Source organism: Lynx canadensis, chromosome D2 (assembly GCF_007474595.2).
Source record: "Lynx canadensis isolate LIC74 chromosome D2, mLynCan4.pri.v2, whole genome shotgun sequence".
Taxonomy (NCBI): Eukaryota; Metazoa; Chordata; class Mammalia; order Carnivora; family Felidae; genus Lynx; species Lynx canadensis.
Genome location: NC_044313.2, coordinates 78,352,905 through 78,366,019, shown reverse-complemented (window position 1 = coordinate 78,366,019; position 13,115 = coordinate 78,352,905). Strand labels below are relative to the sequence as shown.

At 44.1% G+C, this 13,115-nt stretch overlaps 1 protein-coding gene across 1 annotated transcript; it reads left to right on the top strand.

Moving 5' to 3' along the window:
- The first annotated feature begins 3,130 nt into the window (after positions 1 to 3,130).
- On the top strand, positions 3,131 to 10,354 carry LOC115527785 (interferon-induced protein with tetratricopeptide repeats 1-like). The gene is made up of 2 exons (XM_030335602.1): positions 3,131 to 3,224; positions 8,630 to 10,354. Exons 1-2 carry the CDS (start codon positions 3,220 to 3,222, stop codon positions 10,044 to 10,046), a joined length of 1,422 nt encoding a protein of 473 aa, XP_030191462.1. The 5' UTR covers positions 3,131 to 3,219; the 3' UTR covers positions 10,047 to 10,354.
- The last annotated feature ends 2,761 nt before the right edge of the window (positions 10,355 to 13,115 follow it).

Genomic DNA, 13,115 nt, shown 5'->3' with positions numbered 1-13,115 from the left:
CCATTGGCTGCCTTTAGTTTTGCTGATTGTTTCCTTCGCTGTGCAGAAACTTTATATTTTGATGAAGTTCCAATGGTTCATCTCTGCTTTTGTTTCCCTTGCCTCCAGAGACGTGTCAAGTAAGAAGTTGCTATAGGCGAAGTTCCTCTTAACAAATTTCAAGCTGAGGCTGCAAAACAAAACCAAAAAAAAAAAAAAGTTCCATTTCCCTAATGGAGCTCCATTTTGTGACCCTTAGCAATCATAACTCCATTTTATAACTCTGTTCACATCTCCTCCTTTTGATCAAGATCTTTCTTCAGAAAGCATTGATGATCAATAAATTTTCAAAAACACTGATGAATAATTTCATGTTTTGGGTCCTTCATCGCAGGAAGGTTCATTTCTGGTATGTCATGTCCCCCTGAGGAGAGAAACAGGTGTAGGCAGGAGTTGCTGACCTAAGGACAATGGCTACATTTGAGCAACAGGGAGCCTCAGGGAAATGGATCTTAGGCACTGTCCTTCATCACATCTGTCAGTTGAGGAAAGATGTCAGGAGGGAAGGTTTGGTCAATCATTTCTAGTCTCTGAGCTATCGTCACAACATTTTAGGAAGAAACAACAAAAAGAAATAAGAAATGCTGGGAACGCAAGCTGGTGCAGCCACTCTGGCTGCTATTTCGTCTATAGCTTATCACTTGGAAAAATTATCAAAAGGCTTTGTTCAACCTACTTCTTAAATTCATTCCCTTGCCTGACCCTCACTTACAAGCATGTGGACAAGTTGATAAAGGTTGGAATAGCCAGGCTCCTAGGTCTGACTGACTACATGGAATTCTTTCACAAATCTTAGCAGGTCTTCAAAGGCATTGGGAAAGTCCTCGGTAATGGCTTACAGTTCTGTCTTAGTCCGAGGAGTGTAAGGAACTGATGAAGTCTCAGAGCCTCCTTCCTTAGATCTAACTGGGAAAGGATGCCTGCAGGATCTACATGAACGCCCAGGCTGTCATTATAGAAGGGCAGTCCAACTCATCTAGGATGTGTACATGGAGAGTAGGAGACAGAGGGTGGGAAGAAGGGGTGGGGAAGGGGTGGGAACAGCAGGGGTGGGGGCAGAACAGAGGAGGAGGGGCAAGGGGTTGAGAGGCATCAGCTATTTCTTCTATTCTTGAGAGCCTCTTAGAAGGGTCTGAATTAACTGCTGGGAATGTAGACTTAGCTCCTGAAGGGAAGCAAACTTTCCAGTGTTTCTTTTGGAATCTCCATTTAAAATAAGCCCCCCTTTCATTTTGTTCGGTTGTATAACTCCTTTTCAGTTTATGCATGCAAGTAACCTCAGTTTGGACTATCAGAAGTGCCCCATGTTGGCCAATAAGGCTTTAAATCATCGTGGGGAATGCGAGTCTAACAGGCAAACATTTTTCAGCAACAAGACCCGTCTTCCTTACACATAAATCCTGCAGGAGCTCCGGCAGGGGGCTGGTTATCAAGAGTCCCCTTAGGAGAATGATCTCCCCAAACAGAGTATTCAGCAACAAGCTGAAACCCAACTCTTCCACTCAAAATGAGTGAAAACAGAATCCTCTCTTCAGAAATGAGAGAGGACAGAAGCCAGCAGCAGAGGACACCCAAACAAGGGAGGTTTGGGCCCAGGAGGACTTACCACCAAGAACAAGGTTGCCAGGGGAGACGGTGGAAAACAATGGCATCCTGCAGGTACTTCACAGGTGCCCACTGCGGCTTGGAACAGAAGGCAGTTGCTCCGGACCCCACTTCTCTGACACCATGGAATGTCAACGGATCTCAGACTGTGTCTGTAAAAACAAGCAATGCATTTATTTGGGGTCTTGGGGATTGCGGTTTGGAAGATAGATTCGAGAGCGATCAAACAACTGGGGGAAGAAATCAGGAGTTTCTAAAGGCAAAAACCACAAGTTGTTTTAAAAGAATAATGATTGATTCTGACAACATGTGAGCTATCTGATACACAGAAATGTTCCAGAAATGGTTCTGTGGTTAAGGCCCAGGTTCTAGAGTTCAGTCTCCATCCAGGGGCAGACATGCACAAACTCCATTTTCCTAAAGATCTCCCAGCTCCCTTTTGGGACCCCCAGCAATTCTCCAAGTCCATCTCGGGACTCCCTGTTCACACTCATCTGAACATGGAGCTTTCCCAGGACTAAATGAACTGTGTCTGGGGATAAATTTGCTTTGCGGGAGCGGCTGGAGAACCCCCACTCTATGACGTGTATCGGGAGGGTGGGACAGTTTCCAGTGAAAGGTAGAAAGAAACAGGGACTTGGCAGACAGCACCAACAGGAGCCTCACCCCCAGTTTCAGCACTTTTCTCGTCTCCCTGTTATCACAGACACCCTGAGCACAGAAAGTGACGTGGGCCAGGATGAGGGATGCCAAGCCTGGTGCCGTGGGCGCCTCCAGAACTGGACAGGGCCCTGAGCAGCTATGAGAGTCACGTCTGCTGAGTAAGGACACTTGAGACGACTACCGTAGAGGGCATTAAAAATACTGTCATTAAGGCCTAACGTGTTCTGTCTGAAGTCTCAAGATGCTAGCACATACACTTTCTCCGTTCTAATGAACAAGGAAGAGGTTACAAGCTCTTACTGCCATTGGCCATTCTCAGGAAGGGTATGCAAAAAACAAAGCAGAGAAGAACTGGTAAAACACAGCCTCTCAGACAACAGTGGCAGATTTGGGTCAAAACTCCAGCTTGGAGAGATGCAGAATTTTATGCCACGAAAGGGAGGCTTTCTATTTCCAGATGAGCAAACGAAGGCACAGATCTGGGGCAAGAGTGTGGCAAGGTCCCGCAGCCAACTTCCCCAGGCCTCCCTGGCTCCAGGGTCCACGGACCCTACGTGCCTGGCACTCCACACTCCCAGCTCTGCACAAGGCCACGCGGAGCCTGAGACAAGAGTTAGCACATCGGTGAAACTGCTTTTCCTCGGCCTCTTCTCAGTTTCCAGACAGACCAAAGAAAGCAATCCTGGTTTTGTTTTCCCCAAGCAGGAACTCTGCTCACTAGTTTCACTTTCCACTTTCAGTTTCTATCTCGGTTTCCAGTCTAAATTGTCAACAACACGCCCACAGGTTACGTCATGAACTGTTCATCTTTCTTATATTGCCCAGGATGTGGCTCACATCCTGAAACCCCAGTCTCCTGGCTGGATCTCAGAAGAGCCCACAGCTAAACAAGGCCCTGCAGAACTGGCAGCCATGAGGTAAGGACTTCTCTGCCTGTCAGCCTGAAGTTCTGGGAAAAAAGGCTAATCAATACTATCTCCAAAGACTTGATTTCAGTGATGTCGAGTTTCCTTACTCTTCCAGGTTAGCGTCTGCTTGGAGACTGAGTGTCCTTAATTCAGGCTTTTTCTTTTCTTTTTTTTTTTTTTTTTAGCATCACCCCGAGGAAGCTTACCTCATAACAAAGCCCAAAGAAGCAGAGGGATGTGGGAAAAGAGTTTTGCAGGGAGGGAGAAAATGATCCACGTCTCTGAAATTCTCTTCCCCAAACTCCCTTCTGTCTGACCGATGGAGGGAATGGACAGTTTGTCTGGAAAGGGACACTGCTTTCTGCTGGCTCCTCACCTGGGGAAAAGGACCCCCACAGCCGTGTGAGCCACAGTCCTGGGCTCTCCCCAGATGTCTTGAGGAAAATATTGTGGGCAAATGGTGGCAGAAGCTCACTGTCTAGGGAACAAGGCCCTCCTCTGTAGACTTCTGGTCTCACTCTCTGTGCTGCTGGGCTCCTATGTCAGGCCTTCTCAACGTCCCTGCATTTAAGATTAGCAGATGACCCTCTCCCCTGGGGAAGCCTCTGGTCTGCAGATACCCTCCTGTCGGTGGGGCTCGACTGCAGTTGTGGCCTCATGTGGGAATTTCTATGCTGTCCAAACTGAATCTTGAGTTAAGTAACCCTTAATATCAACAGATTTTTTAAAAATTAATTGATTTTGATTTGCAAATTTCCCCTCGGTGCTCCAGTGGGCAAAATTTTCAAGGGGCAAAAGTTCGAGAAAGCGCATAATTACAGGCCTATGATCAACCCTCCTCCCAGGTCCATTGACAGAGGGGGTTGTCACTGACAGGGAAAATAATAATGATAATAAAGTAGCTATCGCTTCCTGAATGCTTATAAAGTGCCAGCCTGGCTTCTAAAATTATTATGTAAATTATGGGGCACCTGGGTGGTTCAGTCAGTTAAGCATCCCACTCTTGGTTTTGGCTCAGGTCATGATCTCACAGCTTGGTGGGTTTGAGTCCCACGTCAGGCTCTGTGCTGACAATGCGAAGCCTGCTTGGGATTCTCTCCCCAACCCCCTCACTCTCTGCCCCTCCACCACTTGTGCTGTCTCTGTGTCTCTCAAAATAAAGAAACTTTAAACAATTTAAATTATGATGTAAATTATATTTAATTATTTAAAAAACCCTCAAAAGACACCTACGAAGCAGGTACTCATATCACCCTGATTTTGCAATAATGAATCTTAGATTTAGAAACATTAAGATCACACAGATAGTAAGTGATAGAGCTGGGACATGAACCAGAGTCTCTATTCAGTGATACCCAATTTGACCTCTACACCCATGCTTCTTAAAGTGTACCAGTGGAAGGTTTGTGAGACTATTTCAGATGGCACTCCAATTGGTGTTTATGTTTTAATGTTTTGTTTATTTCAACATGTACTAACGAAAAATACATACATCATCTGAAGAATTTCTGTTCAGGTTACTAGTACAATGTTTCATTGTGATAAGACACATGTATGATAAAATTAGCCATTTTAACTATTTTTTGAGTATGCGATTTTGTGGTATTTAGTGCATTCACAGTGATGTCCACTTCAAGAACATCTTCCTCACCTGAGGGGAAATCCCGTACCCCTTAAGCAGTCACTCTCCACTCATCCTTCGCCCCAGGCCCTGGCAACCATTAATCTGCTTTCTCTCTATGTCTTTGCCCCCTGTGGATATTTCTTTTTTTTTTTTTTTGTAAGATTTAAAATTTTTTAATGTTTATTTATTTGGGGTGGGGGGGAGAGCACGGGGGGAGGAGCCGAGAGAGAGAGGGAGACACAGAATCCAAAGCACACTCCAGGCTCTGAAGCCCTATGCGGGGCTCGAACCCGCGAACAGGGAGATCATGACCTGAGCAGAAGTCAGATGCTTAACCCACTGAGGCACCCAGGCACTCCCCCCCATTGTGGATATTTCACAAACAAAGAAGCATACAATAAGTGGCTCTTTGTGACTGCCTTATTTCACTTAGCACAATGTCTTCAAGGTTTACCCATGTTGTAGCAGGTGACAGAATATCCTTCCCTTTTAAGGCTGAATAATACACCACTGCATGTATTTACCACTTTGTTTAGCGGTTCATCCGTCTATGGACATTTAGGGTGCTTCCACCTTTTGACTATTGTGAACAATGCCTGCTAGGAATAGAAGTATGCAAATCGTCTGTTTGAGTCTCTGCTTTTACTTGTTTTGGGTACATACCCAGAAGTGATACTGCTGAATCACATGGCCGTTCTGTTTCATTTTCTGAGGAATCATCACCATTTTCCACAGCAACTGTCCCATTTTACATTCCCACTAGTAATTCCTCCACATCCTCGCCAACACGTGGTTTTTGCTTTCTGTTTTGTTGAGGGTAGCCATCCTAACGGGTGTGAAGTGGTGTCTTGTGTTTTCGATTTGCGTCTCACTAATGATGGGTGATGTTGAGCATCTTTTCATGTGCTTCCTGGCCATCTGTGTGTCTTCTTTGGAGAAATATCTGTTTTAAGTCCTTTGGCCATTTTGTAGTCACCTGTTTTTTTGTTGTTGTTGAGTCATGAGAGTTGTTTATACAGTCTGGATATTAATCTCTTATCAGATATGTGATTTGCACATAATCTCTCCCATTTTAGGAGTTGCCTTTTCATTGTCAGTAGTGCCCTTTGATGCAGAAACGTTTCTAATTTTGATGAAAATCCAATTTACCTCTGTTTACTTATGTTGCCTATGCTTTCAGTGTCCTATCCAAGACTGCCAAATCCAATGTCATAAAGTTTTTTCCTATTTTCTTCTAAGATTTTTGTAATTTTGATCCTTCTTGAGTTCATTTTTTATATGTATACAGTGTAAGATAAGGGCCCACTTTCATTCTTTTGCAAGTGGATATCCAGCTCTCCTGGCACCACTTGTTGAAACATGTTTCCCCATTAAATGGTCTTGGTGCATGTTTCAAAACTCATTTGGCCATTGCTATGACCATTGTTATGGCCATGTTATGCAATTGTGAACCCCTACCATCTCCCCAGATTTATATGTTGAAGCCCTGACCCCCAGGGTGACTGTATTTAGAGATAGGGCCTGTAAGGAAGTACTAAGGGTTAAATAAGGCCATAAGGGTGGGCCCTTCATCTGAAAGGGCTGATATCCTTGACAGAAGAAGTGCATGTAGACGAAAGGTCACATGTGGACTCCAGTAACAGAGCCCTTCTCAGGAAACAAATCAGTGGGCACCTTGATTTGGGACTCCCAGCCTCCAAAACTAGGAGAAAAGAAATATCTGCAATATCTGTTGGTTAAGCCACCCCGTTTGTGGTACCTCATCATGATAGCCTGAAATGACCATTGCAACCATATATGTAAGTGTTTATTTCTGGGCCCTCCATTTTGTTCCACTGCTCTAGGTGTCTGTTTTTATGCTCCCACACTGTTTTGATTGGGGTAGCTTTGTAGTAAGTTTTGAAATCCGAAAGTGTGAGACCTCCAATTTTGTTCTTTTTCAAGTTCATTTTGGTTATTCGAGATCTCTTGAGATTCCATATGAATTTTAGGATGGATTTTTCTATTTCTGTAAAAAACATGTCATTGGGATTTTGATAGGGATTGCACTGAATCTGTAGATTGCTTTCGGTGGTACTGACATCTGAACGACATTAAAGTTTCCAGGCTGTGAACACAGGATGCCTCTTCCTTTCTTTGCGTCTTCTTAATTTCTTTCAGCAATCTTTTGTAATTTTTAGTGGACAAGTCTTTTGCCTCTTTGGTTGACTTTATTCCTAAGTATTTGATTCTTTATGATACTATTGAAAAAGAATTGTTTTCTTTTTTTTTAATTTTTAATTGTTTTATTTTATTTTTGAGAGAAAGAGAAACAGAGTATGAGAGGGAGAAGGGCAGAGAGAGAGGGAGACACAGAATCCAAAGCAGGCTCCGGGCTCCCAGCTGTCAGCACAGAGCCTGACGCGGGGCCTGAACCCATGAACCATGAGATTGTGACCTGAGCCGGAGTCAGACACTCAACTGACTGAGTCACCCAGGCACCCCAGGAAAAGAACTTTCAACCCAGAATCCTATGCCCCACAAAAATATCCTTCTAGAATGAAGATTAAATCAAGACGTTCTCAGATGAGGTGCGTCTTGCCGGCTCAGTCAATGGGGTGTGTGACTTTTCACCTCAGGGTTGGGAGTTCTAGCCCCACACTGGGTGTAGAGATTACTTAAAAAGAAAATCTTTTAAAGTGAAAGTGAAAAAGGTGAGTGAAAAAAAGGCAGTCTCAAAATGCTGTGTAACTCCATCATATGACATTCTCGAAGTGACAGAGTGATAGAGATGAAACAAATTACCAGAGGCTAGGGATGTTTGGAGAGTGGGGAGCGAACAGGTGTCACTGAAGGGACAGTGTGCGGGAGACATTTGCGATGATAAAATAGTTCTGTATCTTCATTGGGTGCGTGGATTTACTCACGTGATGAAACGACACAGGACTTACACACATTGTACCAATGTTGGTGTCTTCATTTTGTTATTGTATGGTACTTGTGTAAGGTATTAGAAGAAACCAGGCGAAGGGTACACTGGAGCTCCGTACTCTCTTTGCAAATTTCAGTGATTCTCTAATTATTTCCAAATTATAAGTGGAAAAAAAAATTGGTCGAACAAATATTCTCTTTCAGGTAGTCTAAATTTGTGGCATAACCTACAGACTAAGGTCCTGAAGTGAATACTGTTTTATAAGCCTCTACGTTTCTTTCTTTTTTCTTTCTTTTTTTTTTCTTTCTTTTGAGAGAGAGTGTGTGTAAGTGGGGGAGGCACAGAGAGGGGGACAGAGGATCGAAAGCAGGCTCTGCGCCGACAGCAGCAAGCTCAGTTCAGGACTCAAACTCACAAACTGCAAGATCATGACCTGAGCCGAAGTCGGATGCTCAACTGACTGAGCCACCCAGGCTCTATGTTTCTAACTGGTTTCTGTCCTGAATGTAGGAATAGGAAAATAGGAAACTCTCATTATAGCATGTAATATGTGCTCTAAGTACTTAACACACATACAGGCTTATTAATTTTCACCCAACTTCAGACTCAAGTGTGCTGAGTCTATTCCTATCCCCATTTTACAAACGAGACTCTGAAACAGAGAGAGGTTACTTGGTAAAAAGTGGCGGAGCCAGTGTCTGAGACCAAGCAAACTGCATTCAAAGTCTGTGCGGATCTTAGGAACGTAGGGATTCTAAGGAAAATCAAAGCAGGCGTGCCCTTTCCAAGGCTAAGTCCTAAAGATGAGCTGTTTTATCTGGCTTCTTTCTATCGACCGTTCCTCACTTAACAAAGAAAACTTGTTTTTCTCTTTTGCAGTAAGAACGCTGATGAGGTCAAAGGTAAGCTGCTTCAGCTGAGATGCCACTTCACCTGGGAGCTGCTAGTTGAAGACACTGAGATGCCCGATTTAGAGAACAGGATCTTGGATGAGATTGAGTTCCTAGACACCAAATACAACGCGGGCATACACAACCTGCTGGCCTACGTCCGACACCTGAAAGGCCAGACTCGGGAGGCCCTGGGGAGCCTGAAGGAAGCCGAAGACCTGATCCAGCAGGAACACGGCGACCGATCGGCTGTGAGAAGCCTGGTCACCTGGGGCAACTACGCCTGGCTGTATCACCACATGGGCAGGCTGGCGGAGGCCCAGACTTACCTGGACAGGGTGGCGAACACTTGTGAGAGGTTTGCAGCCCCCTCCTGCTACAGGCTGGACTGTCCTCAGATGGACTGTGAGGAAGGGTGGGCCTTGCTGAAGTGTGGAGGAAAGAACTACGAGCGGGCCAAGGCCTGCTTCGAAAAGGCTCTGGCAGCGGAGCCTGAGAACCCCGAATTCAGCACTGGGTATGCAATCACCATCTATCGCCTGGACGGCTTCAACAAAGCGACCCAGGTCAGCGACGCATTTTGTCTGCAGCCTCTAAAAGAGGCCATCAGGCTAAACCCAGAAGACGCGTATATCAAGGCTCTGCTCGCCCTGAAGCTTCAGGACGTGGGCCAAGAAGCCCAAGGAGAAAAGTACGTCGAAGAGGCACTGACCAACATGTCCTCGCAGACCTACGTCTTTCGATACGCGGCCAAGTTTTACCGCAGGAAAGGCGCTCTGGATAAAGCTCTTCAGCTCTTAAAGAGGGCCCTGCAGGCCACGCCCTCCTCCGCTTTTCTGCATCACCAGATGGGGCTTTGTTACAAGGCACGCATGATCGAAATCAAGAGAGCGGCAAACTGGCAGCCCAGAGGACAGGATAGAGACAATGTCGACAAAATGGTAAGGTTAGCCATAGCTCATTTTCAATTTGCTCTGGAACAAAAGCCCACATTTGACGTTGCTTATATACACCTGGCCGGTATGTACATAGAAGCTGGCAACCACAGAAAAGCTGAAGACATTTACCAAAAATTGTTATGTTTGACGTCCCTCGACGACGAAAAACAGCAAAAGGTACATTTCCACTATGGTCAATTTCAGGAATTTCAAAAGAAATCTGAAGTCAATGCAATTATCCATTATTTAAAGGCACTAAAAACAGAAAAGGTGTCACTGACAAGAGATAAATGTATTAATTCTTTGGAGAAACTGACTTTAAGAAGACTTTCCAGAAATGCCTCAGACATAGAAAGCTTGAGCATTCTTGGGTTTATCTACAAAGTCAAAGGCGAAATGAATAAAGCCCTGGAGTACTATGAGCAGGCCCTGCGGCTGGCTGTGGACTCTGGGAACTCTGGTACCTGATCCTGGGTGTGGAAATATGAACCACATTCACATTTTATTTGATTTTAGGTAAACATGTTAACTCTAACCATTGTTTCTGCTTGCTACTTTCAGAAACATATTAAGCAATCCACTGCAGTGATGCAAGTTTTTAACCATTACCCAAACCTGGTAAAATATTGGTTCTATTCAGAAAATACTGAAACAGAATATATACATCTCTGTTAGGTGAGAGAGGAACCATTTCTCTGTGAATGTTATATAGTCGAAAAACCATTTGTCGAGTAGATTCGTAGCAAATAAAGGCCTGGATTTACATAAAACAAAAATGTTTCATTCATTCATTTTATCAACAAATAGTTTTTGGTGTTAGATACCAAATATGGTGATGTAGCGGAGGAAAAAATCTTTTTACGCTACCCATTTTAGGTTCATTGGCCAGGACTCCATAATTAGAATGACAAGCACAGATTAACAAGAGATAAACAAACAGAGATTTATGAATACATGCACCGCACACACACAGGGGAGCACCCAGTGATGAGTAACTCAAAAGGGTGGCTAGAACATAGCATCCTGGCAAACGAACAATGCATTTTTAGAGAAGGGATAAGAAATTTTAGAGAAGGGAAAAGAACCTTGAGTTTCTAGGGTGGCAAACTGTAGGAATGTAAATATTTGGGGGAGATTAATGGAAAACAAGGGCTAGTTGAGAAGGTTTGTTATGGGGGCCTGGGTGGCTCAGTTAGTTGAGCGTCCAACTTCGGCTCAGGTCATGATCTCACAGTTGGTGAGTTTGAGCCCTGCGTCGGGCTCTGTGCTGACAGCTCAGAGCCCCAAGCCTGCTTCAGATTCTGTGTCTCCCTCTCTCTCTGTCCCTCCCCTGCTCACTCTCTCCCTCTCTCAAAAATAAATAAAGATTTTTAAAAATTAGGAAAAAAAAAAAAAGAAGAAGAAGACGGTTTGTTATGTAGATTCCTCCAGCAGTGACTCTGGGCTGATAAGGGTCTACACTTGTCTCAGGCAATCAACTTCTCACCTTCCTGGTGGAGAGGGTAAGGGGACACCACTACAAAGTTCTGTACTGCTTGTAGGCAGGTAGGGGGAGTGTGCAGAGCGTTTCTTGTACCCTGCTTCTTCTCAACTGCCCTCAGTTCAAAATAATCCCTACACCAACATGGCATATTTTGGGGCGGCATACTCTGCTGCCCTTCAGCAAAGAAAGCAGACATCTCCCCAAACCTCCTGAAGTTTACGATCTAGTGAGTAACAAGTACACAGTCAATTACTTGTTTGCTGTTTGCTGTTTATTGTTCCAAAGCAGTTTCTCTTCTTTCATGCCACATGTAGCACTGTTTATTCAGTCATTTTCTGGTATTGATTGATCAAAAACACAGGAAAAGGATGCTAAATGATCTGAGAGACCATCAGTAACAACCACCTTTGTGACATTTTATTAAAAGGGGTTGCACACCAAGCAATATTTTTAAAAGGAAGAAATAAGGAAACAATGTGTCTTTTCTCATCCAATAGTTTTAAAAGGAAGAGATAAGGAAACAGTGTGACTGCTTTTTTCATCCATGTATTTTTTTAGGGGGAGGATGTATTAATTTCCCACTGTGGCTGTTAACAAATTACCACAAACTTGGTGGCTTAAAACCGCAAAAACTTATGATCTTACAGTTCTGAAGGTCAGAAATCTGAAATGGGTGTCACTGGATGGAAATCCAGTGGCAACGGCCACAGAGGTATTGGCAACTGCCTCCAGAGGTCCTAGGGGACAATCCTTTTTTGTACCTTTTCCAACTACTAGAGGCTGCCTGCATTTCTTGGTGGGGATCCGTAATCCACAAGAACACAAATCCTCAAGGAATTCATACACAGATTGTGAAAGCCTTTTGATTTCTACTAAAATTCGTTAGGAATCGAAGGGAGCAAACTTCATCATTGAAGGCTAGACATCAGAGCCACACAGATCCGATCTTCTCAACATACTTGTAACTAAAACAAAAGACTTGTTAGATTGAACAAAAATGGTATCTTACAGTGCTTGAGTTTGGGGAGGAGGCCCAAAGCGACACTTTGGCACTAAAGTGAGTCTAACCACTGGGAACTCTTCCAGAGAGAGAAACATGAAAGGTAAATACTGGTCGGATGACTGGTTAATCTACTAGGCAGCTCTTCCCAGGTATTGCTATACATCACTTGCAGCCGGAAAGCAGAGCTCATTCATGCAACATAAATCTCTGGATTATGGATGTGTTTGTGTGAGGGGTGCTTGACGACCCAGAGGTCACAGTCATCAGGGTGTCTTATAATCTAACACCATCTCTCTATCCCCTCGCGCGTCCCCTCCTCTGGAAGAGGCGTCTGCACTCTGAGGGCTCGGAAGCTCTAATGTGTGGAACAGCCTGGACGCTTGCAGGGAAAACAGCAAGCAGCAAATCCAGAAAAACCGACTTACATGTATTTCTTAAAAGCATTACTTAATTTTCGGTTTCCCAAGAAGATTTTAGATCAGTTGCCATGTTTCACTTTCTGTTTCCCTTTGTTGCTAGTTGCTGCGTCCTGCATGTTGACTAGAGTACGTTCAAAAGACAACACACTACTGGTTTTACCAAGAATCCACCCAATCCAACAGTCTGTGAAAAAAGATCAAGATTCAAATTCCATCTAGTAATTCTGGCACGTTCAACACCCACTCAACAGCCAGACGTTTGTTTCTTCTCAATCCTGAAAATGTATATTCCTTTAAGTTTTTCACAGATGGTTTTTGCCTTTCTGAATTTGAATTCCTAAACAATATAAGCAGATAGGCAGGATTTCCTTTCCCTTTAACGTTCACTTCTGGTTGCTTAGTTGCTATCGGTCTAAACCTTAATAAGCAAAGACGACCTTTTGGCCCGGATACGGTTAAGAGAAAGGAAGGGAGAGAAGCAGGAACAAGGAAGGAAACATAACCCACGCACTGAAAATTTTTTCAAACACTGGAGCGCCATTAAATTTTTCTACATCCTTGGTAAGGAGGGTATTCTGGCTTTATTCTTCCACCCACAGCAAACTGTTCGGTACCTTTTCTAAAATGCAGCT